Below are 27,178 nucleotides of genomic sequence, written 5' to 3' on the forward strand. Positions count from 1 at the left end.
CCAAAGATCAGCAGACTGCAGCGATCAGACATCAAGGTCCATGAAACCAGTTTAGTTTTCACTTTTTTATTGAAAATGTACACCACTGGCATCAAACTACAACAAAATATTTAACAAGTCAATATAGGGAGCTGGGTTACATGGAATTAAAATCGATGACAATTTTTCTTTCTGGCAAGATTTAACAGAATGAAAACAGTAACTTTACAATATTGTTGAGTCAATAGACAAGGCTCCACTCCTATAGGCCTGTTGCTTCACAAAATAGATTCCCTCTGAAGTATGTAAGTAAACTAGTTTACAGCGTTTTGTGTTGCTCGGCCCTTCTACACAACCTGATCAATTACAGTTGCCAAGCCGCGAGGTTAAATTGTAAAATTTGGCAAGTTTGCAGAGAGATCAATTGAAATGACACATTACAGCTGCCGCGTGTGAAACAGAGGTACAGCTGGTTCCTAACAGAATTTCCTCTGTCAAAACAAGCGGTGCAGAATGTAACGATTCCAAAATAAAAGACACTGATCAAAACAAGTTAGATGGAACACAGCACTCAGTAGACATGCAGACGATACAGATTAGGCAGGAAATACTGAAGCACATGTTGTAAAAGGTGCCCTATGTGGCCCACATGGTATTTAACAACGTGTGGTACTAAACTTAAAGGAAAAAAAACAACATGTAATTGCTTTATATTCTGGATTTTCCTAGCATGAAATCTGCATATTCTCTAAAAAGAAAAACTTCAATTTAAAGCTGAGCCATGCCCAACCTGTACTAAGTATGATGTTCAACACACCCGCCTCCTTGTCCCGTTTGTGTTCGAACTCGTTTTTGCAAGACGCTGCCCGGTAGAGTCACACACAGTACAGGCCGAGTAAACTGAGGTCCAAGTTCACCCAGAGGCTGTGCAAGTCAAGTGCACAAGTTCACTAGTGCAGTAAAAGTTTTTTTTTTAAATCAAGATTGAGCCAGTTACACTGAATGCATGTTTCAAGAAAGACTATTGAAATACAAATGTGTTGAGGACTGCATTCTTTTAAATGAAGACGGCATATGGCAAACTATTTTCTGTCATGGAAACTTTGAATGCTCTATACTCTCACAGGTTCTAAACCTATTTTGGGATATAAGTGTTTTTTGGATAGAATCGAAAACAAGATACACACTGATACATTTCTATTGTATTACAACGTTTATTTAAAATCATGAAGGTCTGACAAATATTTTTGACAAAACTTACGAACTACACAAATCCTGATCCGTGTAGTTAACTGGAAACTTTTTTTCAGTCAATTCTGTTTTCTGAATGAAGAGAGCAATATGCTTTCTCCAAGCAACAGTGGCTGTGGATCACATGGAAGCTAACCATCCAGTACTTTCAACAGTCCTAAAGTTCACCCAAAGAGTGACCAGAGAGCCCAAGTGTAGAACAAGCCCTCCGACATCTAGAATACGGCAGTGTGGATTTCTGTGTAAAATACCATGTCAGGCACACATGTGGTTAAGCTCAACAGGGCATACAGGATGAGAGTGAAAAACCACACTTGTACAAAGAACTGGGGTGGGGAGGATAGGGAGGATGCCTAATTCTTGTTGAAGCTGCAATCCCCTCTTCAGACAGGCGGCCAAGACAGATTAAAAGAAGCTAGAGGAGAGAGAAACACAGTGCAGGTTATCAGAGGAGACGAAGCAGCCAGTGAAAGCAGTTCCTGCAGGTGTGGGCTCACAGGTTGCGGGGGTCGGGAGAGGGCCCACTGCCCACCTTCTCCCCGATCTGACCACACGCTCAGCCCTGCGGGCACCACACCTCTCCTAGTACTGCAGGAGACACAAAGCAGGGCAGGCAAACAGCACTTGCATATCTGCTCACTACTCAGATCACCGACAAGGTTATCCACACACTGCAACACACAGCCCAGCAGAACACAGCTTTGTTTTGGGTCTCTGCAACACCAATCTTTAAATTTCTGATAAAAAAACATGCTCATTTTAAAGCTGATGTTTTAATGACTTCTAATCTAAACCAAGTCTCTAACAACTTAATATTAATCATTATTAATTTTAAATTATTGCACAACATTCACACTGTTCTTATCTTTATAGGCATAGAACTAAGATACTGCTTAACCACTTTCTAGAAATTGTATAAAAACGTGATCCCTGGAATAGGGCAAGTCATTCTGGTGTCCTCTGTGCAACTGCTGAAGTTCAACTTGCGTCATTGGTAGAAACATAACACTAGAAAGTGGTTGAGTTCTGGCACACCAATTAAATAGCAAAAGTGATGCTCCTTGGAAAACTACTGATTATACTGTTAAAAACAATGGCTTATATAAATATATTTTAAAAAAGCAGATGCAAATCGCTATGACTGCCATGGCAGGGCGCAGCTAACTAATAAAGTACGAAAAGCAAGATGCAAACAGGATCAAGTCTGCAATTTTTAAGAATGATCAGGCAGAACATGCTTTCTGTTATGCAGTTAGTAGAAAACGCAGTACTGTGAAACAAAATACAATATTGAAATAGCTTATTCTTTCCCGATAACATGGGTGTGGGTGTAGTGCTGATATTCTGTCTCCTTGGCCCTTGGTCGCATTAACAATAAAGACAACACCTGGTTCCTTAGTAAAGCCTGGAGCGGAGCAACTACTCTGTGCAGAGCCAGGGAGTACTGCAAAGGAAAGTAAATACACACACAGCAATGAACACCAGCCTGACAGGAACCTGAACAACCAGTGATTCCAGAAACCTGGATCAGAGCCCAACCATGCCCAAGTCCTGAAAAGACTGAGGAATGTGGGAAAGAGAGTGAGACCCTCATCATAATTCAATGAAGACATACTGATCAATTACACCCCCCCCATCCCCAGCTGCAATATAGCAATCCAGTTAAATGCCCATCTTTCACACCAAGATCCATTTTACAGTATGATTGTTTTTTTTGCTTTGATGGACTTGAGGGACTGTAAAAAAAAACCTGCCTAAAAACACCAATTTCTTTCTCTATTTTTTTTTGCAGAAATATTTCAAATCACCTTTCCCCACAGATGGTTCTTTTAAGCACTACCAGCACAAATAAACACATGTAATCAACGTTTAATTAAACAGTCAGACTTCCATGTTAAAAAAAAGATTAGAGACTTTTTTTAGTTATTTTAAACCCAATGTTATTAATGAAGACCTAACAAAGTACTTGGAACCTTTGAGATCCTCAAAGCAGAGTTTAAAAAATGGATTAAATATTCATTAAGTCATGTCCTACAAATACCACCTCAGCAAAATAAAATGAAGGTCAAAGTGAGAGACAAAAACAACTCAAGACTCTTCGAAAAGCCAGGAGTGAGAAACATGCACACAGTAAGCAATTACAACTCCAACCCACTCATCGTTGATCACTAATTAGAATGGAAAAGATTCAAATTGAACTGTACTTAAAATCAGAATCCTTTTAAGCCCATTGAACCCACTCTTTCCAAAAAGCATCAGTTAACATTTTAGTCAAATTTATTTCTATTTGACTCTATTAAGTTCACTTCCATAGCTTTACAGATGTCTGTTCGCCGAAACATCTTAGGCATGATTAACAAGGACAAAATGGGTGATCAATACATTCTTATTGATTCAGAGAATAACAGTGTGGGGAAAGCAGTATGCCGTTGGAGAGCAGCCCAGAGAATTTCAGACAACCCAAACACGAGCCTTGGAGAAGCAGCCAGTCAAGGACTAGGGCTGCGCTGATCTCTGGACCTGTGTGCAGCAGGTCTGCCTGACGGACAGTCTCAAAGAGCTGTGCCCCGCCCAGCCAGAGCCCGGTCACACCCCCTCCGTCACCCTGATGGGGGGGGAGCTGGGGTGTTCAGAAACATTACCACAGAAAGCTGGAAAAACAAAACAGAGAGAGAGAGAGAGAGAGAGAGAGAGAGAGAGAGAGAGAGGGGAAGAGATGAGAAGGCTGGGAGGTGTCTCCCAGGAGGAGACAGGGAAGGCAGGAGAAATGGAAAGAACAGGGAAGGATGCTAAGAGCCCACGAGCCAGCAGAGAAGCACAAGACTGCCGAGTTCTTGCGTCCTCCAAGTCCAGGAGGCACACGGCGAGCTCTTCCTTGGGCCATGACCTGTGACACAATGGACCTTATTCTCTTATTTTGTGCAGGAAAAAAAAATACTATTGCAGAACCTCACACGCTGCGAAGGGGAACCCAAGCTGCACACCTTGGGGTTCTCCCCAAGACACTGAAAATGACTGCAGCAATAAAACATGGGAGAACGCTCCTTGGAGAAGCCAGTCCTTTCTGCGGGGGAAAAAAAAAAGGTCAAAACCGAAAGCCGTTTTTCACCTGCTGGCCCAGGGTGTGAGGACGTGAGGAGAGACAGCCCAGGGTTTAACAGTGCACTGTGCAGGACCTCACTGTGGTAAGAATAGCAGCCTGCCCACAGAGCACAAGCAATCAAGAGATACGGCACTCGAGTGACAGACTCCCCACTTCCACTGGGAATGTCTGGAACCGGGGACAGGAGAGGGCACCACTGCTGAAATCTGACATCCCTGCATCACTACTGCTTCAAGACAACATCAGTCTCTAATTTCTGGTTTGAACCAAGAAGAGGGAGAAGCTAGTCTGCCCACTGGAACTTAAAGAGCTCAACTAGAAACCTCTCCACACCCCAGGCCTGGTCAGAGTCACCGGATAAATAAACTGTTAATAACATCCACATAAAAAACCTCAAGGTTTACAAATAATGCAAAACAAAGTCTCGACTAAGTCAATGACCAGGCAGTAAATTCCAAAAGCATTCTGTAAAAAAAAAAAAACTTTCAGATAACCCATCTTTAAAAATACATTACTGTCAACCCACAGTGAAGGCTGAAATGATACAGAAAAAATCCATCCTCAGATTATGCTGTAACTATTTTGACTTGTTTTTTTGAGGATTAATCTGAAAAGGTTGAGAATTTTTCTTTACATAACTAAGAATGTCAACATTAAAATTCTTATACTGGTATCATTCCTGTCTTCCAAAACAAAGAGGAACTTAAACAGAGTAACTATGGACCAGTCTTTGTGAAACTCCCACCCTAATCCCTACATGGTAACGGGACTCTACAGATGACACAAAAAGAGTAACACAAAATGGAAAAAGATCCATATTTAAATGAACACAAAGACTTTGGCAACCAGTAAAAGTGTTTGATGTACATCACCTTTTATTTCCTTCAAGAATGTATGGATGTTTAATGCAAACACTGATACACAAATTAAATTGGGTTCCTTCAAATCATACCGCTTGGTATGCATTGGGCCGGAACTTGTGCTTATACACAGAATAATAAAAAACACTTCATCGGTTAAAAGATTTCAAACATTTTTGGTATAAAATCTTCAGCATTATACAATAGCCACAACTTGTCATCGTGAAGCTATTCTTCTAATACAGATGTGCTTTTAATAGATTAAAAAAAACAAAAAATGAGGTATGGCTCTTAACATGGCTAGAAAGCTCTACTAACTGCACATGCAAAATGTGGAAAAAAAAGTTCAAATAAAGAAACATCGGGTTGTAAAAGCTGTAAGGCTTCAGACTGGAAGAACTGAAATGAATGAGCTCTACTCCAATACCAGAATTTCAGATGCATTAAACAAGAGACGTAATTAAATCTTTTTAAAGGATTAAACGGTGTTAATTTTTAGGAACAACCTGCACCTTATTGAAGGGGTAAAATCAACGACTCCAAGTCTGTATTGTACTAAGTACTGCACCTCACAACCGATGTTTATTTTATTTGAACCAACAATCACAAATGTTAATGTTACAGCACACACTAACTATGCAAGGTGTAAAAAGAAAAAAAAAAGAAAGCTAACAATTTTATATAAAAATGCTTCAAAAACATGAAATGAGCAGTCCCATTCACAGTTATTGCTGGTTTCTTCTGCTTAGCACAGCCATGTGGTTTTGGGGGTGCTTGTGTTTTAAACTGAGGGTGGGGATGGGAAGACAAGACACACAGCAGCACTGCTGGGAACAAATGGGGTGAAAACTCATTCACAGCTTGCTGGGGAAGGACTTTCTACAGGAAGCCTGAACTGGAAACGAAAGAGAAGGAGGGTTAATGTTTTCTAGGGGTTACGTCATCATTAAATTGTATATTTTTTATAAAACAGCAAAAAAAAAAGTATGTCAGTTAGTAGCTTATCTGTACAATGAATCATGCAAATCAATTTGTATAGCAATGAGATCAAATAAGGAGGACTCAATCTGAGATGTATAATAAACATGATAAATTCTGCATCGCTACTGCGGTCGTTTTTTCACCTGAACTGCATTTTGCACTGACAGTGATTTACCTCCAACTCCAGATCTTAAAAGAAAGCACACTGAGAACCATTCAGAATGCTCCTCTACTCAAAGAAACAGAGAAATTCACTAGGATGAAAGGCCTCTGGCCTACTGCGCAGGCACAGGAAATCTGCCTGTATTAGCCGACACATCACAACAGAAGACGGAGAAACACTCATAGCATTTTACGTGTCAACCTTCAAAGTGCTCACAAACAGAAAAGTCCTGTAGGTAAGAAACAAATTAAATGACTATGGGGAATCCTGGAGTTCAGCACATCAATTCATAATTTCCGAAAGCAGGTCACATTCTTAAAATACCGATCTCCGAGTTCCAAAAGGAGAACCTAGAGGAACTAGATCACATCAGCAAGAAAAAAAATTGGGATGGAGAAAGTTTTGAGATGCAGACTGAAGTGTAGCTGGTGACTGGAATGGAGGACTGTTCAAACCAAGGCCGACTATGTTTCTTCTCTAAAGCAAGTGTCAGCCGTCATTAAAGAGCAACGGTCTTCTTTTCGTATGAAATTAGTCTCAGAACAGTCCAGGTATTCCAACAACAGATCCAAGGCAATGTCACTTGAGTACAAAAACAGGCTCAGGTTAGTGGTTACAACACTGTTCTAATCCTGCTGTTGCACTCAATCCAAAATGAAGACCCTCCAGTTCAACTTCATCTTAGATCACAGCCTCATCTCCTCTCTGTGCTTGTGCTCCTCCTGGGGTCTATCCTAGCTACGTTAGAACTACAGAATTATTTCAGATTGAGAGACATTTTGTCGGTTTATCACAACCTAACCAACCCCTAATCCCAATCTATTCATGTTTTATTCTCTAGACAAAAAGCCTCCACACATGTATTTCCACTTTCAGCATTCACATGTTGCTTTAATTTCACCAGTGTTTCAAAGCCAGATTAAGAATTACTTCTTCATTCTCTACAGAACACGAAACGCTGGCAGCTCTGGGCTAAAAACGGCCCACAGGAAATGGCGAAGCAGATGTCTCGTTAAAAGCCTTTTCTTTCTCTCAGGCAGATAAAACAACGAGAGGGAAAACAAATCAGAACTTTTTAAGCTAAGGTGGGGGGGGGGGGGCAGAGATAAACATCCACTGAAAGTTGATTCATTTCAGAAAAAGATTAAAAAAAACACAACAGGGATGAGCCTTTGTTGGAGATGCTTCTGAAGTGCAGGACTGTTGTGGGACCTGATCTGAATCGACATTTGTTCAGCGTCAACTAACAACAAGGAGACCCCACAATAGCATATTGTTGGAGGAGCAGGAGGAGGCAGGAACAGCACACTGCAGGGTCAGTAATATACTTGGTGCCTGGCACTAGCTGGACTATATACCACGGCCTGAATTTACTGCCACCGTTTCCTTCCCAGTGCAACTCCCTCAGAGGCCATTCTCCTGTTCATCTTTCCAAAGGAAGAGCATGAGCACGTATAAGAAGAGTGTAACAGGAGCTACAGCGCTCTGGACAGTCTGGGTAACTATTCATTGGGCAGGGATCTGTGCTCATGTCTTGAGCCAGGCTGACTGAAACGGACAACAGGGAGAGACCATGTTTTCTTTGCCTAATGTCAGGCACACTGTCTGACGTATTCATTGCACAATCCTGTAAAGTAAATTGCACGCTGCACATTGCACTTTATGTACCCCGTACCCTGTCTGAAATGTCTATGTCTACACTGTCTATAGCATTGTCTTGTCAGTGTCTGGAGAACGATATCTCACTGCACTGTATATTTGTATATGGCTGGAATGACAAACTTGAACTTATCCTTACAGATCAGAAAACAAAGCAAGGCCACCAATGCTGCAGAACCAGGCACGGGCGACCTGCACCCGGCCTGTGGAAGGGTCCGACTCCCTGAAACACTCGGGGGGGACTGCTGCTCAGATTAAAATGTGAAACCACCCAGGAAGACGGCGCACTGTATACAGGCAGGGTACAGCTTCTGAAGGTTGAAAATGAAGAAAAGGCCAGGTGACAAAAATGTAAGAAATTGTCGACGCCGTATGGTAAACATGGAAAGTACCTTCACATCACTCTTTACAAACACCTGCACTCACAGTTCCCGTCTGAGCTGCATTCTACAAGAGATGCCTATGGAGCCCCTCTTGCGAAACTGACACTCCCTATCAGCTCCACCTCTGCCCTGTCGCCCCAGGCTGCAGGCTCTGCAGGGAGAGAGCGAACCAAGGATTCCCCAGCTCTGCCCTCTAGTTTCACACACCAGGGCTTTTTTTCCACCTCAACCCCTCATGAGGCCCGAGCCTTCGTTGAGACCAGGAGTCCGACATGCAAGCTGTCTTGCCGCAGTTTGACCTTCCATTCGTTCTCATTGCTATGAGCAGTGTTAGTGAACAAGCCTTACCAGGACAAGGGCGGTCATGCGCCATGCAGCGAGTGGCCGGGTTAACTGTAAAACAGTACACACGTGACAAGCTGAGGATGGCAAGGACTCTGGAACATGCTTCGCGGTTCAGACCACATGTGAGCATGGCAGGCGGCGAGCGCTGGGTTACTGCACAAAGCCCGCCACGCAAGGGCAAAGGTCAGCCGCAGAGCCCACAGGCTCGGGCAGGAGCCCCCGCCGGGCCTGCAGGTCGAGATCTGGAAACCACAGCGAGAGGAGCGCGGCTTTGACCAGTAACCCATCGACGCTCGATGACAAAGAGCTGAACATGAGAGACCTACAGTGCTTTACGACAGATCGACAGGGCTGTGTGGCTGAAAGGGAACGGCCGACTAGTTTTACGTCAGCAGTGACACAATAAGAAATAAATGAAGAATTAACCTTTTTAATGCAATGGCTTCTTTTCCTCGTGAGTCCGGGTGGTCTTGTAAAATCAGCTTGAACAGACAACCACATCGCACAGCGATGAGTGAAACTGGGCTGGCAGGAGGCTGCACTAGCGGGCATCTGCACCCCTGCTACACTCAGGGCCCCGCACACTAACTAGTCACTCCCTCCGTCAGACAGACCTCCTCCAGAGAGCAATGCAGCACGAACCACCGTCCCTCAAGACCACGCTATTTAGATTTCTTTCTTCCTCACAAATCCCTCCACACTTTGGCATCAGAAAAGAAAAACAACAAAAAACACTGCAAAGGGCTGGTTTCACAGACCCTGGCCCAGCTTTGTTTTTATTCCTTTACTTCACCAGGTAAGTTATCAGAGAGCAATCGGTCATCTGCAGTTACCTGCTGTTTCCCTGTATGAACAGGGGCAGTGCAAAATCAGTGCTACGCAGGGTCAGTGAAACTACTGCAGCATAGCCCCGAGAAAGGAAAAGAACCAGGCTAACTGAGGAAGAGTAATGCATGAAGAGACACACTTTCAGCAGGCTAAAAGGGACAAAACGATACAAGGCCTGAGTAACGTAAACAACGATGAATTCACATCTTTAAAAAATACATCTTTAACCCCCAGATCCGAAACCCTTGAAAGATCAAGCAAACCACACTTAAGCATTTAGTAACATTCTCAGCTTCTCAAGACACCTATAGGAAGTGTCAAGTTCTGCCCAATCACACTGTCCCACATGTTCTTAACGCTAAAAATAAGCAAAAAAACATACTATGTTGTAATAATATAACTCCAAAATATGTTTGAAAATATGCAGTGAGCTTAGAAATAATGCGAAGAAAAGCAAACCATGCTTGTAATACCTGAAAGAATGCTGCAAAACAAATTAGCATGTAAACATTCAGACAGAAAAGAAAATGGAAAATGTTAGAACTTGTCTCCCACCCGTTAATTAATATTATATATTCCTGTTTTCAAATGGCACAGCTGCAGGCAGAGCCAGTTCCTTTAGTCTGCTGCCGCACAGAGCACCTCCGTTCACTGCAGAACACTGAGGGCAGGACTCTGCTGCGTGAACACGCAAGGAAATGACACAAACCCCCCCGGTCACAGAGCAGGACTCGCCCGCAGGGTGAGCACAGGGCACCCGTCGCACACGGGGCCAGTTCAGACGGTGTTAGACGGCCCATTGGGGCAGACAGCGCCCAGACCGGGCTTGCAGAGGGTGTTCTGTGGTGGGGGGGAGGGGAGGGGGGCATACTTACTTTTTTCTCTCCTTCTCCCTCTTTAGAGTCTGCGAGCCCCCTGGCTGCCCCTGGGACTGCAGCAGCTCTGTGGCGGTCTTCCTCTGCTTGAAGGCGTTCACTTCGTCATCCAAGACCTTCTTCTTGTCCTCCAGCTTCTTCTTCTCCTCCTGGTGCAGCTTCTTCAGGCGGTCGAACTTCTCGTGGAGCTGGGGGCGAGGACAAGCACGTTATGGCAGCTGTGTGGAGGAGGCAGACGCTAACGCACGTGCGAGACGCATGGCCGCGCCACCTTCTGGGGCTCTGGTGCATGCTTGTGGACTGAGGGTGGTGGGACACGGTTTAGGAAAGCCAACCTGCACCTGAGGCACAGGAAAGCCCCCTGAACATTCAGCACTGCCACCATCCTGTGCAAAGACCTGCCTTTGGAAAGGGGACAGAAACGCAGAGCTACAGGCCCGACCTCTTTCTCTGCTTCCTTGAGCTCCGCTTCTTTCTCCTTCACCCTCTGGACGAACATCTGGCGCATCTCCTCCTCCTTCTTCTGCAGCTCGCCCATGAACTCGTTCCGCTTGGCCTCGTAGGTCTCCTGCAGGCTGCGGCGCAGAAAGGAAAGGGGGGGGGGGGTGGAGTTGCCAGTATCACCGAGCGAACGCGGATCGAGCAGCATCAGCTGCAGATCACCGCCCAACAGGACAGTCTACAGGCATTGCGACCAAATGAATTACAGCTTATCCTGACGAATATGGGCAATTAAACTGAAAAGGTTCCATTTAAAGTAACAGAACGGCCCAGGCGCGGGCCGGCTCACTGACCTGAAGGGCTTGCTGTCGGGGTCGGTGTCCTTGAAGCCCATCTCCTCCAGCTTGCAGCGGCGGTACAGCTCGTAGTGGCGCGTGTGGGTCTGCTCCCGCAGGTCCTCCATGTTGACGCGGATCAGCATCTCCCGCAGCTTCACGAAGTCGCAGTGGTTCTCGTTCTCCACTGGGAGCGACAGAGACACAGCGGCTCCGTTTCTCAGAGCTCTCCGGCTGCGTGCCCCCCCCCGCTCCACTCCGCCCCCCCCCACAAGCAGAGCAACAGAAGCAGCCCGGTGGGGTTTAACACCGGCCTGCCTCCTGCAGCCCAGACTCAGAAACCCCTGCAAGAGCAGTCTGTACTGCACACGGCTGGCCACAGTGGGGTGATAAAAACCAATCAATCAAGTCCAGTAACAGACTCCACACAGATTACTTATCTTTACTTAAACAGACTAGATAAGGACTCAGGACAGAACATGGGCCGCTTGTGCGCCGGTGTCACTGGACCTGAGTTAATTGGCTGCAGGACGAGTGGAGCAGAGCAGGCAGAGCTGGTCAGTAACAGGAAGCTCTGCCCAGTGTGAGCCGCACCGCTGTGTGCCTGCTGCCCACACAGGCAGCGAAGGCGAGCGGCAATGCCAAGGAGGCAGCCCTTTCCTGTTCCCACTGCCCTGGGGCGCAGCGTGGAACAGCCCTGCGCACACACACCGCCCAGAGCTCCTCCGGGACCCGCGACGCTCTGAAAGCTCTTCCCCCTGCTCATCGGTTTCACTGCCGGCACTGCCCAGTAGATTTTAATTTTGTTTCTGCCAACGTGCATGTGTGTGCTCGTGCACGACAAGCTGCTCTCGTTCCCACCAGATCAGACACTGAAGACCAAGACTCTCTTGTGTGTCTTCTGCATCACAGACACAGAGGACAGACGCCACTCTGAGCTTCTGGTGGATTCCAGTTAAGGGAGAGGGTGGAGCTGTAAATGAGAAAATTCTTGATCCTGCCTGATAAAGAGTAAGACACACAGAGGCACCAGCAAGCGCTGAGCCTCTGGGCTGCAGGACGGACCAGCCCAGGCCCAGCTGCCGGAGAATCTCTCTCTCGTTTCCTGCCTGGGACGTGACAGCAACTCACCCTGAACCGTCCCCCAGGGGTACTGGCGCGCCTTCACCATCTTGTTCCCGATCTTCACTTCCTCCGTGCTTCCCACCACCGCGAACGGCAAATGGCCCTGGAAAACACCCCCAGCGCACAGCCCCCGTCAGGGCAGGAGGGCAAGAGAGGCAGGGCCTCACAGCAGCCACGTCTTCCCAGGGGAAGAGAACATCACACCCCCATTCAAAACCATTTCCAGAACTGCGCCTCATGTTCTTCGCTGCGTGCCCATCTTGCTTTCTAACGTAACTGCACATCTGCACTCCAGTGCCAGATTAATTCTTTACCCACTTTAGCTGGGATACAGAAAAATCACTTATTTCTTTGATTTTACATGGATTGTACTGGTTAGATCACTTGCCTGTGTCTATGAAAGGAAGGAATTTGATTGAAAGATGTACAGATCACATTGGGGTACAATTCGCAACCCAAGCGCCATTTCTTGTGCATGTACAGGTAATGGATGTTTGCATGGGTCTGCAAACCTGTCAAAAGTCTGTCAGATTACTTCAGCTCGACAGTGACACAATTTCTTTTCATTCCACTTCAGACGCGGTCTAGAATCAGGACGCTGATTCAAGAAATTATAGACCTCAGCGGAGAGAACCTAATTACTGCTAGCAAAAAAATAAAACAGGTCGCTCCAAACCTGACCACTGCCTGCGCACAACCCTAGTACCCGAAGCACAAGGCTGCAATCAGTGAACCACACAGAAGAACGCTACATATCAAGAACTATTTACAAAGTCTAGTAACCATGAAACCTTCCAGGCAGACAAAACACCCTCCCCCTGCACAGAGAAAGAGACCAGCGACTGCGAGAACATGCTGCACTCTGAGGAAACACAAGAGAAGCAGATCAGCCCAGCCAGGCCCCCCCCAGCTGACTAACATGTACTGACACCCAACTGCAGAGAAGCACACAGACGTAATTTCTATTGGTTTTTAAGTGAAGCTGCCTGGGGTGCCCACTGTATCGACTGGACACGTGACCTTGCTGTGGAGCGGGGGAACTGGAGGGCTGCAGCAGTAAGCCGATGAACCAGGCGAGACTCTAGCGAACAGTTGTACAGCCACTTGCTGGTGGGGATTTGTAAAGGTCCTTCCTCATGGTTAAAGCTCTCCTGGCCTCACATTCACGCCTGACCCTGGCTATTCCTAGCTTGAGGCACTGGGATGTGGGAAGCTGACCGCATAGGTCCAAACAAATAGGAAGGTTGGTGTGGACAATAGCCTAGTTCTCTTTTACATAGGGAATCTGGCTCGCGTCCAGTCCTGGTGATAGATATATATGCAGACACACAAACACAAAAGGCCTTCAAAAACTAAATCAGCTTGGAGGACACTGGGGAGCTCAAAGACTCCAAACCGCCACAAGGAAGGATCTGGAGAGCAGAGCATTTGGCACGGTGGATGGAAAACCTTGTAACTGTTTTTTTTTAATTGGATTTTCCACTCTCTCTCTCGCCACTGCGTTAACAATTAAACAATGAAGTGAAAACCCAGGCTCGCTTGTGTAATAAAAAGTGACAGCAGCCACTGACACTACTAAGGCTGAGGGACCATCATAGCAGAAAAGGATTTGGGAAGCAAATCAGCTTTTTGAGAGCAGATTCTGTGGAGGCTCCTGCCATACTGAAGACGACCACACCGCCAGCCTTACGTTCATGGTGGAGTTGATCTCGGCCACGGTCTCGTCGTCGGTGGGGAACTGGTAGATCTGCACGCCGTTGCTGACCAGCTCGCTGGTGATCTTGATCTTGAACTTGGTCAGCTCGCTCTTCGAGATCGCGTCCGATTTGGCAATGATGGGAATTATGTTAACCTGGAGCAGGGTCGGGGGGGGAGAAAAAAAAACTTTCATAGCAATCAAGCAGTCAATAACTGCCCTAGTGGGATGTGTACATGTTCAATCCACTTACGTCACAAGCTCACAGCTGAGAGGCGAGTAATTAGTACTGTAGTAGAAAGTCTAATAAGCAGCCTACAGCCCGGCAGTATCAAACTGCTATTACCCCAGCAGGATCTGGGCAGCTCCTCAGTTAAACATACCATTACGCTAAATGGAAGAGCCTTAAAACTCCAAGCCAGTGTCATCCTTGGCTTCAATGAAGAAAACATCTGGCCAGAGCAGGACAAGAACGTGCACTACACACCGGTTTTATATACTGTGTTGTATACCTCCAAGTCTCTTCAGCGCTTGAGACCCCCTGGTGGGTTTTGCACTTTTCAATGTTCACAGTCTGTCTGCAAACACAGTACTATACACCTGTCATCTTTTCAGGTTAGTTGTTTAGTCCAACTACCAGACATTAATTGCCTTTTCTGGCTCTCTCCAGAAGTGGTAGACCATCTCCCTTTAAACAGAAACCCGCTAATTAATCTGTCTATTTTATGTGAAAGTTTATGGATTGATCTGGAACTTAAAATAACTTAATTTAGTCACAGCAAGGGGACACATCTTTTTAATCTTCAACAAAGAAAAATGCTCATATTTTCTGTCTTTGAAGCATTGAAGCAGCTTGAATACTTTTAAAAGAAAAAAAACATATGCTTCTTCTGGATAATTAGCAAAATAAGCACATTAATAGTAGAATAATCTAATTAATATTAGATTAGTAGGACTGATGCTTCATCACAGTATTTTGTGCGTTGAAAAAATATACACTGAATACTACCAAGCCTGCATATACAGTACCATAATGTTCACTGTTTTGGACGCATCCACGAAACTGAAGTAGATAACTCATTCTGCAGGCTTGGCTCTGTTTCAAGACCAGAACCCACCCGGCCACCAGTCCGAACCCGGGCACTGCCAGGCAGCGCCGCTGGGGTACACAGCTGGATTTCACCTCTGTTGGCAGCTGCCAGCGGGCCCAGCAGAAGTGTACTTCACTGCGCTGTTCCTCGCGTTTGCCACCTAATCCGACCCCTCCACGATACCACTCTGGGGTGCTATTCGATTTTGCGACTGGACAATTATAACGGGACAGGGATTGAGATCACGTGACCATTTCTGAAAGCCCAGTTTGCTACATTTCCGCTACTTTGGGCTCTCAATGAGCCGCTGTGACAGCGGGCCCCTGACACAAACACTCGGGCTACGACACAAGCACTCCTGCGTTACTACTTCGGCAGCTCATACATTTCCTGCACCTCAGAAGCTTTCTTTTGTGTTTTTTTTGTCTCCAATCCCAGCTACTGTTCTTCAGCTTTTATTGAAAGAAAACTTAAGACAGCCACCTCTAACAGGAGAGTGGAAGGATAAAATAAAGATCCTCCCTCCCTCGCCGCTCTACCTCCAAGAGTGAGAGCTGACGATCCAGAGCCCCTGCCCTTGAGGAAGACGAACAGAAAGCCTCAGACAAGGCACAGCTGCCCTGGTAACACAAGACCGCTGTAGGCAGCCACTGCTGGAGGGCTGAGGGCTTAGGAGCAGCCTGCACAAATCCACCTCTGACTGGCTCAGCACGCTGAATGGACCCACAACACCAGCAGCTCATTAGAAGTTTTCTGCAGTGCAGGAGCAAACAAATGCCAGCACTGTGGGGTTTTCAGGGATCAGTTACCAAGGTGTCTCTACACACTGCTAGGAGCGCAGAGCACTGTGGTCTGCTAGTTGTTGAAAGTAACACTGCCTCCATCTCCCCAAGATACTTATGACCCAGATTGATCACTAATAGTTCATCATTTTCACAGATTCAGCTGAGAGTAAAATCTTTTCATAGCCCTGCAAAAGACTATTACCTATTCTGTCATTCTGCCTGTCACTGTGCCAGCTTCAGTATGCAAAGAAGAAAGGTATTCCAGAGTTCAGTTCACTGCTGTAAATTCTGCTCATCATGACTGCTCTGCAGTAACTTTCACTGAGTTCAGCTCTGGTGTTTCTCTGGACTCCCAGCTGCCCACGCCCTCGGAGCACCCTGGGGGTTTACCTTGCTGTCCAGCTTCTTCATGGTGACCAGGTCGAGGGATTTGAGCGAGTGGCCGGTGGGGGCGATGAAGTACAGGCAGGCGTGGATGCGGCTGTCATGGTAACTGTGGAGCGTGCGCTTGATCTTCAGCTCCTCCTGCAGATAGGCCTCGAACTGCGTGTCGATGAACTCCACGATGGGCTTGTAGCTTTACGACCAAGGGACAAAAAAAAACAAGCAGATGGAAACTAGTGCTTTGGTGGGAAGGTACCAGGACGCAGGGTCACTGTGTGTCAAAGCTTTAATCAAAGCTGTATTATGGACCCATTCAAGTGTTCTTCTACATGTTGTATTTGGACAAAGGCCAAAGGCTGGCAGAACTATAAACTGATCGCTCCTGATAAAACATAATTCTGTATGCGACTAAGTTTCTGAAGCTACCAATGCTTTTCCAACAGAAAAGAAGATAAAGGAGATAAAACAGACTACAACACAAAACTTTCTCCAAACACAGCGCTCCTGTAGTTGAGCAGCGATTCTCAGATCCTCTAACACAATTATGCAAGGTCACCATGTGGTTCATCAGATGCAAACCATCAGGCAGAGTGGAAAGGGCCTTAGGGGACTCAGCACCTCCCTCAGAGAGGCTGCTGGACTTCAATGCAAACCTCAGTAGTGACCGAATAAAAAAAACACCCTGCAACTAAGCTGTTGTTCAGTTTAGCTCATGACTGCACACGTGTACTTGTTCAGACTTGTTATACCAATTGATAAAGTTAACCCGAGACTCTCTATGGATAAAATGGACAATGAAACAGGATAGAGGTCTGAGACAAATGTCTTTATCAACAGTAAAAACTAGGCTCTTCACCGTGAGCAGGAACCTTTATAGACGTTCCCAGCACATGACTAGAACGAGCAGGATAAAGGTTAGAATACTTTAGTCTTCTCCTAGAGATGACAAACTGAGATCAAAGAAATGAAAGCAAACAAACCCAGATATGTCTGCGGTGGCAGAAGAGCAAGGATGGACACAAGCTGGGAATGCTGAACAGCACTGGGACCCCTCTGTTTCCAACACACATGTGCGGAGCTCCAGCAGGCTGTCTTACGTACTTCCACCCACCAACCCCACTCGCTCTTCAGCCTTGGAATTGCCTGTTACTGTATTTTTGTTTTTATCTCAACTCACGAGAACAGTTACAAAGCTGAGGAGGTCATGAAGGTAATTGATCTGTGAATCTCACCCAGAAGCCGGGGAACAGGGTACCTCTGGAGAGGCAATTTGTTCCGTACACCCAGAACCCTTTGGGTAAAGAAGTGCTGGCTGTTCTCACTTCCACATAGTTTCCACCTACTGCATGTCCTCTGGTTCGTGTTTCACTCTGAAGAGTCAGCTGCGCTCTACAGCCTCTGTAGAGGCCGCAATCCTGCTGAATCTATCTGGCTGAAACCCGCTTGGTTCCTCTCTTGTACAAGCAAAGCAGAAGCACTGAGCCTACAACCTTCTTCCTCTTGCCACTGCCTTCTGCCACTGTGGACACCCTGGCTGCCACAGTGCCTCAGCACCAACTGGAGGACTGGTGGAGCCAATTCAAGACGAGTGCCACAGCTCCAGCACACCCTAGTGCTTGGTCACCTGTGCTACTTCCAGACTCAGTCAGCTACTATCACAACGGGACTCCAACCAGCACATGCCTGGACTGCAGGAGTCTGAGAGTACTCCCCGTTCCCAACCTGTACCTCCGCTTACGAACAGCCCATTACTGCTGAACACTTCTGCCATTACAATATCGGTACATCTCTGCATGAAGCAACAAAAAACCACTTGTTTCAAGCAGTTTGCAAAATTCTAGAGTCAAGCAAGGTGCAGCCCCTGGAGCACAGCCCAGCACAACGCAACCACAACGCATCTAGTGTAAAAAAACAGCTCTGTATTTGCCCATTGTGACTCTGCATGTTTATAAACGGAGGTAAGATTTTATCTAATCGGGCTCCTCTGCCCTTTTCAAAAGTATTCTACTGTTGGCAAAAAAGAAGGCGTTCTGAATGCTGGATGTAAAGGTAGATGCAGCAAATAAAATGAGTGTGGAGTAAACTCTTCTGAGCTCTGAACTCTCTACATAGCTCTCACTGAGAGCAAAACTGGATCATGGAAACAGGAAATAACATTTGAAAAGCTCTGGCGTGGCAGACAGCAATATTCTTGCTGTTCCTGAACACTGGCCGGTTATTCAACGCAAATTAACCATGTGAAAATAAATCAGCATATGTTCACTGTAAAAGCAAGCAGTTTTTCCCCCTGAAATTGCTCAGACTGAGACGCAGCTCATCAGAGGAGTAAAGAGGATAGGGGTACAGTGCCCCCAGAAAGCCCCTACCTGTCCTCCTTGTTGATCTGGTCCCCGAAGCCCACAGTGTTGACCATGGTGAGCTTCAGACGCACGTTGCTCTCCTGCAGCTCGTAGGTGTTGGACCTGAGCTGCACGCCGGGCTGATTGTGCTGGGTGGGCTCCCCCTCAAACTTGGTGTTGAAGAGCGTGTCCATCAGGGTGGACTTGCCCAGGCCCGTCTCGCCTGAAACCAGGAAACCAGCAGGCTCAGGACACAGATGCAGTGGGACTTCTGGAGCAGAATGGCTGCTGCAGTTCAGTGGTGGAAGAACTGAGCTGTATGTGAGGTGTTCAGCAAGACTGTGGGATGAAAACTGCTATACAAATGTACTGGATTCATTCTTTTCTCCATTCAAGAAGAGGTATTGTTTAATGCATGTTGCACCCTTATATCACACAAACCAGGCCAATGTTGCACACATACTGAACAGGCACACTGAAATTGGAAAGACGCCGCACTGAGTTAAAAGTGGAAAAAGCTCTGAAACCAGGGAATCCCTGAGAAACTACATATTGGCTCTTCCACTCCAATGTGTGAGGTCAGAGTGTGAGGGGCCTTTGTGTTTAGCCTCAAGAGAAAACCACTAAGAAGAGTTCAGCACATCTTGGCAAAAACGAACAGTCTTGTCTGGCAGAGGATCAGCTCCAAACAGAAAGGAGAGAGCTTTTATACTGGGAATAACATACCCTCAAACAACAGAGGAGGACTCACAATGATAAATGACCAAAATGAACAAAATAAGGCCACTATTTCAACATCCTCAGATACTCATACCACAGCCATATGGAGCTACAGCTCTTTCTTTGCACTAAACTCGAAGGCACATGCAGGCTTCCACAAAAATATTCCAAAAGTATTCCTTTCAAATCCAACAAACAGATCCAGATGTAAAACATGTGATGTGCTTGAAGCTCCTCCAGACTAAAGTAGCTTCTTTTCATAGTATATTTAACACATGCTGGATGATTTAGAAATTCAGTTATTCGACAAGAGTTTAAAACAAAAACACTGCTGGGGGGAGAAACTTCTTTGCCTCCTAAAAAAACCAAGAAGGAATGAGATTTCATGAGGTTCAGTTTTAAAACCATTAACAACACTAAACCTCACAAACTAGTCATTAACTGTTAAACCATGCGGTTTTTCATTCCTTTACTAGCTTTCATCATTTTATTGTTGTATGCTGCACGTCCCCAAATAAACAGCGATTTTCAAGTGCAATGGCGGCACGTCACTGCTCTCTTGCAGAGCTGGGCTACGAGAATCACTAGAAAAGACGGCTTGTTTGTTTCACAGTCGAGACAGGAGCTGCTGTGTTTCTTCATCATTACATGTCACAGGCAGCGGAGAAGAGGAAGTGAAAAGGTCACAGCATCCAGCTGCTCTGCGCACTCTGCTTCCCACAGTGCACTGGAAGATACATTTCCACTTCATTAGGACTTTAATTCCATGACCTCACTGGGCTGTTATGGATCTAAGAACAACATGTCAAGTATGCAAGCACAAACATCTTCTGGGCACAGTTTACAAGTCAAGAAACAGAGCAGCACAGACATTTATAGAAAACCAGACAAGTGAAGGCAAGAGATGGACGCAAAATTATCTTCAGGCTGACAATAATCCTGCAAGACCAGCAGCCACTCAAGACGTCCTCTACAGGATCAACACATGAGCGCTCGGAAGACATAAAAGGAACGGCGTCATCTTCAGAAACAGCTTTAACAGGCTGGTCAACCATCTACTGTGGGACTGACAGGCAAGTAGCCTGTGACCTCGTCTGTGTCTAATTCACAAACGCCACAGACATAGAAAATGAATGGCCACACAATGGAAACAGTCCTGGGTTTACCTGGTTTAAGCCCTTCACAAGAACGACACTGGTACAGAGTCGGACTCACCCACGCAGAGGATGTTGAAGCAGAAGCCGTGATTGACAGACTTGTTGACCAGCTGGTCAGGCATGCTGTCAAAGCCCACATGGCCGGACAGGGGGATGGACCGTGCACCTTCTCCCTGAAGGAAACGCACACAGTTAGCTCAGACAGGACGCTGCAAATGCAGCTCAACTTAAGCACCCCTCGTTACAAAATCAGGGAATGAAAACAGAATTTGACAACTTAATTTCTAAACATGAACATTTTTACATGAAAGTGAGAAAGCCTACAGAATTCCATTAGCAATATATACTTAATCAAATATAGAATCACCGGTTATTTTTCATACTTAATTTGGAAGAGACGTGGTTTTCAAATCTCGATTCACGGGTGTGAAACCTGCGACCGCACACGGGGGAAGAAAATGAGGAAGTGTGAGCCACACGGCTTCCACCACCTCACAGGTGGTAAGAAGAGCCCCTCACTGATTGCCCTGCACGAATGCAAACGCCTGGGGGGCCACAGGGGGCGCTGTGTCACAGAGCACCAAGAGAGCAATCCAACCCAAACCTCAGAAGTGCTCAGCCAACAGCAGTCAGCTAGTGTCATGATGCAGTCACGAATCTCAGCACTAACGCTGGTCAGATGGACATTAGCTGGATCACAGTCCGCTGCAAACCTTTAAAAATCACACCAGTACAGCAATAAGATCTGTCTGTTCCCTTTATTCTTAGGCAACAAAAGATACCCTATCGCTCATAACTTCAAAGAATTCACAAAGTTATCAAGAAAATAAAAATAAACTATTTATATAGCTCCTTTAAAGGTGGCTGCTCAAAGCACAATTTGATCTTTTTTGTAGCAGGAACACTGTCATGTTATTGAAATGCCATGACATAACGTAAATTCAACATCCAGGTGAACACTTCTCATCAGCTAGGCTGGTTAACCATCTGCTGTGAGACTCACAGACTAGTAGCATGTGACCTCTGCTGGCACCAACGCAAGCTGTGTACCTGTGATTCCTCTGGCCCATTCCTCTCATGCAGGCTGGACAAGCATGTGTTCACTGCTCACACAGATGTCTCACATCATCACAATGGATCCCACAAATGTTCAATGAGCCTCAGGTTGAACACATCACAGCATAACTGTCACATTTGTATCTTGTTGTTCAATATATTCTTTCAATCAGCTTTCTATAAACTAAGAGTCTAGACCTCTGCAATAACCTGGATCAGCTTCTTAATGCTCATGAACAGGACGAGCATGTGCTATAAACTGCGCGTGCCTGGTTGGTAAAAACTCAAGGAACATTTTCAGGCGGTGAAGCATGTTTCACTGAAGCTCTCTGCAACACTGGAAACTTGGACTGTGACGGGAGGAGTGCCGTTCCAGGACAGGTCTCTCGGGAAGTAGCCCCAGCTCATCAAAGCACACCCCCACACAGGGCCCGAGGCGAATAGCTTTTCCAGAAACACACTGGAACATCAACTGCACATACACGTCCAGGCTGAATCCTTTGACTTATTTTTCGTGCAGCTGAGGTGCCGATTGTCGCTCGGGGTGGATGAGAGATCTATCAGGGCCAGTCCCAGGTGTGAAACTCATGGCGGAGTGACGTGAGCAAGAGCACGCCGACTGTCTGCTTGAGCGCAGGGATGGGGCAGGAAGGCCTGTTGCACCGCAGCTTCTGGTCCCCCCCCGCCTCAAGCGTGCAGCCTCCATCGGTGCTGCCGTCTCATACCGTACAAGGTACTCTGGTGGCAGCCTGGCTGTTGTCTGCTGCTCGCTTCCTGTTTCCTGTCTGTTAGCCTCGTTGAGAATTCGAGCTGCTGAGGCAGCCTGCCAAACCGCAATTTACATATCCGGAAAGTCCTGAATGTTCACGGCTACTTCATCTTCCGCAGAAAACGCTCCACGAGAGAACGTGCAGGACGCAGGCCCCCGGGACGGGCGGACGGAGCAGACGCCATTACAGGCTCCCGAAAGCCGAGCGGGGCTGGGGCCGAGCGTTCTCCTGTCCCGTGTCTCCAGCTGGACACAAACAGAGGGGAGAGCGCGGCCCGCTCGACTGCTCGTACCTGCAAGCGGGAATCCACAACGAGCACAGACATCTTGAAGGTTAGCAAGACTTGAACAGAGGGCCATGCCTGTTAAAACAGCTTCAGCGAGTACTGGGTTTTCATTAAAAACCTCAATCACAGCGGGAGACCGCAGGGCCTGACCCTCAGTCGAGACAGCGAGAAGGTTTCGCACACTCCAGTGTGCGTCAATACAGTACTAGAGCCAGCAGCGAGCACAACTACTGCTCTCTTTCCATGCAGTCCCAATACTCAGTACTCAAGACCCCCGGGAAACCAGTCTGTCTCACACACCTGTGCGTCAGACACACTGAGGAAACACGGTTCAAACTCGGCCTCCTGATCACGCAGGACAGCTCCCTCTGCCACTCAGGAGTGGGGAGGCACAGACATGCACGACACTTCAGTCACCAGCTATTCTGTGCTAACCTGCAGTCCCCCAACCAGGGGGCCTAGGTACCCACTGAAGAAAAAAACCCTGAGTGGACACAGGTAACAGAACATTACTCATTTATTCTTCTGTCTCAGACAGCACTGAAAGGTCTTCGAGTATCAATAACAACAGGCTGAATTGTAACTTTTAAGGAATAAAGTTATTGTTTACGCGTCATCAGTATTAGTCTTACTAGACAGCATTGCCATTCAAAAACAACAAGATTCTGATGCAGAATCATAAGACTGTCAGCAGTAAAGCAACAGTATTTAAGGCTTTAGATCATGCAAAGCAGAAAACTGAACTGACTTACTGTATCACTCAACAGTCCAGCAAACAGCATTGTTAAACATTTCTTGTGTGGTTCAATGTTAATCAAAAAAGAAGGGATTTAAAACGGTTGTGAAACATCATGATCAGCACATATAACACTGCTATACACCGTTTAAAACTGGGCACTGATGTCTTATATTTGCAATTTGATCAAAAGATGACTACAGCAAATGCAAAGCAAATTAAAATAAAGATATTTATTGTACACACAAACCTATGGAAGCAGACACAAACCCCTCTGAGCAGACAATCAGGAATTATAATAGGATACAATCAAGTAAAACCATTCAAAGGCATACATGATTAAGAATTCATTAAAAAAAAACTATTCAAACTTTTAAGGTTCCCAAAATACATCAGCAAAGGTTTTTTTTTTTGTTTCAGGTGGAGTTTTACCGTGGCTTGTCAAATCGAATATGAAAGAACATCTTCACTACTCCGGCACTTTTACAGAAGTGGCAAGCAAGCGTGACTACGCAAACTCCAGCAGGCCGGTCTCAGACATCCCACCAGGGGAGCAGAGCTTGCTCAAACACAAACGGTCCCGGCAGTGCCAGGCCATGTGTTTAAACTCAACGGCACCGCCAGGTCACCAAGGCCTGCTGCAGAAACCACCCGGGCAGCCCGGGCGAGTCCTGCACAGTCCTGATCAGTGGGGGCATCTGCACTGACACCTGGGCCTCAGCAATCAATCAATAAATAAACCGGCCTTGGGGTCCTACATTAAGTGAAGACATGGGGGGGGGGTTATCTTAAAATCTGAACGCACGGCGCAAAAACTAGTGTCGTTAGTGAGGTGGGCTCACCGCCCGCTTCCTCCGCTCAGTGTTTCCGAGCTGGCGTGCAGCTGGCGAGCTCTGTACAGCGGTGCTGCGAACCAGGCGCTCCAGACTCAATTTACTGTATCCGGCCCCTTCACTCATCTGCAACAGTGTTGCCTTCTTCTCCGGCCACCGCCGAGAAACTCTCCCGCACCCCGGGTCCTTTCCACAACTAAAAAAAGCACCAAACCCACGCACTAGCTGGCTTTATTTCTGACGCATCCGTTGTTGTTGTTGTTGGGTTTTTTTTTTGGTCGCTTAGCTTTAATCCGCTTGAGTTAATTGAATTACAGTAGGCAGATAAGACTACGCCCAGCCAGCCAATGAGACAGGCGGCCGCAGGACCGTTCAAGAGCGGAATCGGGCATGATCGTCCCACACCGATGTCGGACAAGACTGTTCTTATTTTTCGTTTGTGTGTACATCCACGTACGTGTGCAATGAAAACGAAACGCGCGTAATAACACAGCTGAAATATTCGCCGAGCAAACAGATACCCCGGTTTTATATAACGGCTGATTTCATCCACATGAAAAAAAAACAAACAAACAAAACAATCGCATGGTTCATCGATTAAAAATAGAACCAAAACCCGTTCAAATCCATCACTAAATACACACGACAGACGTATCATTCATCGGGATTAAAATGCGAGGAATTGTATTTTTTTTTTTACCAGCCTCTACTGGCAGAAAAAAAATAACGTTTCCCTTTCCGTGACTCGCTACACTGGAGAATAAACGAGGGGCTGATGATGTCTGGCGCTACAGCCCGCGACCGCTAACCTCGCACCCCGGCCGTGCAGGGCGTGCAGACGGTGGGTTTCGGACCGGCTCTGCCTCCCCGGGCAGACAGCAGCGCCGGAGCCCCGGGGCTGGAGACACTCACCGCTTGCCGAGCGATCTCCGTGGCCGCCATGGCTGCAGCGTCTCGCAGTGTCGCCGAACAGGAAGCAGCGCGGAGCCGCGAGCGCGGGGCGGCCCAAGGGCGGTGCCACAGCGGGGGCCGCGCCGCCCCCCGTCACACCGGCCGCCCCGGCCCCGCCGCCCGCCCCGGCCGGAACATGCCCCCTCCTCCCGCCAGCGTCAAACACGCAAAGAAAAAAAGCGATCTTTGATCATCCCCTTTTCATCGATGAGATTTTAATCCGCTGTCCTCCCTGCGTCCCCCCCCCCCCCAAATGGTTCGTTCTGCTGTGATGAGGGGGGAACAGGCCCTGAAGTTTAAAAATTCACGCCTTTTCGTCCCAGGCGGGTGAGAGAAAAGTGCGTGTTAGCGCTGCCTTGCCTCATGAACACCGCCTTGCGTGTAACTGTTCGGCAGCTCGGCTGCCATTAGGATTTTTGACATCATTTGTTCGCGTATGTAAATAACACAGCACAACGGGCGTTCAAACAGACCTTTACACCAGCGGAGAAACGTGTGTACAAATTCAGGAGTTCCTGTTCCCATGAAGTTTCTCTGTATTAAATAGTTTCTCTGTATTTGTTTTGAGCATGTTGTGGATAATGAGTTTTCGGCCATTTATTTCTACGCCACCGGACCCCTCCGCCTGACCTAGATTACAGTATTGCGCAGACAACACGCGTGCGTCGCCGGACCGTCCCAGACCGCCTCGCCTGAGGGGCAGCTCTGCTGGGAGAGCAGGAAACGGTCTTCTGGGCCTTCGGGAAGGCGAGCTGTTGCTGGGGATAGGAACCTTCCGTTGTTCTATTTTCCGTCATACGTGTATTTTAGTATGTACGTTAATCATTAGAGTACATATCAGAAATCCCACCCAACTCCGTTTCGGCTCTCTGCAATCAATCAAGAACGACTTCAGCAGCACCGGGGCGGGTTCTGGCTTCTTCCCGAGGTTCTGACGTGCGTGCCGTCCAAATCCTTCTCTGTTGCAGCGGTTCCCAGTCCTGGACCGGGGGACCCCCGTGTCTGCTGCCGTTGTGCCCCCTGGGCTCTTCATCAGCAGTAAAGCTGGCGTCCATAACAGACACCGGTGACCCCTGCCTGCTGGTCTGGACGTTTTTGTTCTGCACAGCCTTACATTTCAGAAATACCCCTGTTGAATCTTGTTATTTCCAACGTGTTCATCCTCAACTTGCTGAAGAAAACGTTGCTTTACCAGAAGGGTTGTGGGAGAGTGGAGCTCCTTTCAAGGAAAGGCTGGATGAGACCCTCGGATACATTATCTAGTAAAACCCCAACGGGCTGCTGCAGTAGTGTGACCCGAATGACCGTCTTGTTATGCTCTTGTGTCATAGCGTTTATGTTCTAGCCCAATATACAGCGCGTGTGTGCGAATCATTAACACGTCTCGCCGATATATTAATAAACCAGAATTAAGAGAAACAAACCAGGTGTCTGACATCACCGCCTCCGCCTGTGGATGAGCTCTATTCAGCAAGCGCCTAGGGGGACAGATACAGACAGGACCTGGGATACTGACGTCTGTGAGATGCCAAGAATCAGAGTGTAAATCAGCAGGAAATGCGATCATTCTCAAGTTCTCAGGAAGCTTATCAGTGGACTAGAGAAGGAAGCGCCGGAGGGGTTTCTCGTGTTTTGATCCACGCTAGAGAATCCTGCCGCCCTGAGAGCTCTGCGTGTCTCGAGGCCGCACGGCACACTTCCCATTATTTACGTACCCCCTAATGGGGAAACGCCTTCCTATCCGAATAATTGACCGCACCGTCCCGCAGCTAGAGATTCGAGCAAAGTGAACACGCCGAGATCTGCTGTGGACTTGGGCGCACGTCGAGACTGCGCGGCCTGCAGGGCTGCCTGGCGCTGCCCACCTCGCCCACCTGCCCGTGTCGCGTTTTCAGTTTGCGCGATCAAACCTTTCCTGCCTCTCACCTGCACTTGGTAACTCAACCTCATTGGCCGGCGGCACCTTCATACAGGAGACAAGAAGAGTGTGTATATGAACAACAGGGTGTGCAGTATTTTCAAATATTTACACAAGACATTTACGGA

The 27,178-nt window shown here is 47.1% G+C and overlaps 1 protein-coding gene across 6 annotated transcripts; it reads right to left on the reverse strand.

The window, feature by feature from the left end:
* Positions 1-50: 50 nt before the first annotated feature.
* On the reverse strand, positions 51-25,263 carry septin6 (septin 6). Of its 6 annotated transcripts, none has more exons than XR_016091529.1 (11): positions 25,094-25,182; positions 20,559-20,673; positions 18,651-18,846; positions 16,291-16,477; positions 14,019-14,180; positions 12,335-12,431; positions 11,222-11,390; positions 10,870-11,002; positions 10,428-10,615; positions 9,151-9,206; positions 5,191-6,088 (listed from the first exon to the last, which is right to left on the reverse strand). XR_016091529.1 is itself a non-coding variant. In XM_088924744.1 (11 exons), the coding sequence occupies exons 1-10, from the start codon at positions 25,121-25,123 to the stop codon at positions 8,769-8,771; spliced, it is 1,281 nt and encodes a 426-aa protein (XP_088780870.1). In that variant the 5' UTR covers positions 25,124-25,182; the 3' UTR covers positions 5,191-6,088; positions 8,728-8,768. The 6 variants fall into 6 exon arrangements, 5 of the variants coding, with proteins under 5 accessions (XP_088780869.1, XP_088780866.1, XP_088780868.1 ...); XM_088924744.1 differs by lacking the exon at positions 9,151-9,206 and adding an exon at positions 8,728-8,772; XM_088924743.1 differs by lacking the exons at positions 5,191-6,088; positions 9,151-9,206 and adding an exon at positions 51-1,645 and having other exon boundaries at positions 25,094-25,263.
* Positions 25,264-27,178: the final 1,915 nt, after the last annotated feature.

This window comes from Atractosteus spatula, chromosome 9 (genome assembly GCF_055471065.1).
Source record: "Atractosteus spatula isolate fAtrSpa1 chromosome 9, fAtrSpa1.hap1, whole genome shotgun sequence".
Lineage (NCBI taxonomy): Eukaryota > Metazoa > Chordata > Actinopteri > Semionotiformes > Lepisosteidae > Atractosteus > Atractosteus spatula.

Bases quoted from the DNA above. Each gene is read 5' to 3' on its own strand.
- septin6 (XM_088924740.1), bottom strand. From the start codon at position 25,123: ATGGCGGCCACGGAGATCGCTCGGCAAGCG. The intron at 20,674-25,093 runs GTGAGTGTCTCC...CGTTTCCTTCAG, and splicing joins CGGAGATCGCTCGGCAAGCG to GGAGAAGGTGCACGGTCCAT. The intron at 11,391-12,334 runs GTGAGTTGCTGT...TGTCGCTCCCAG, and splicing joins CCCCTGGGGGACGGTTCAGG to TGGAGAACGAGAACCACTGC.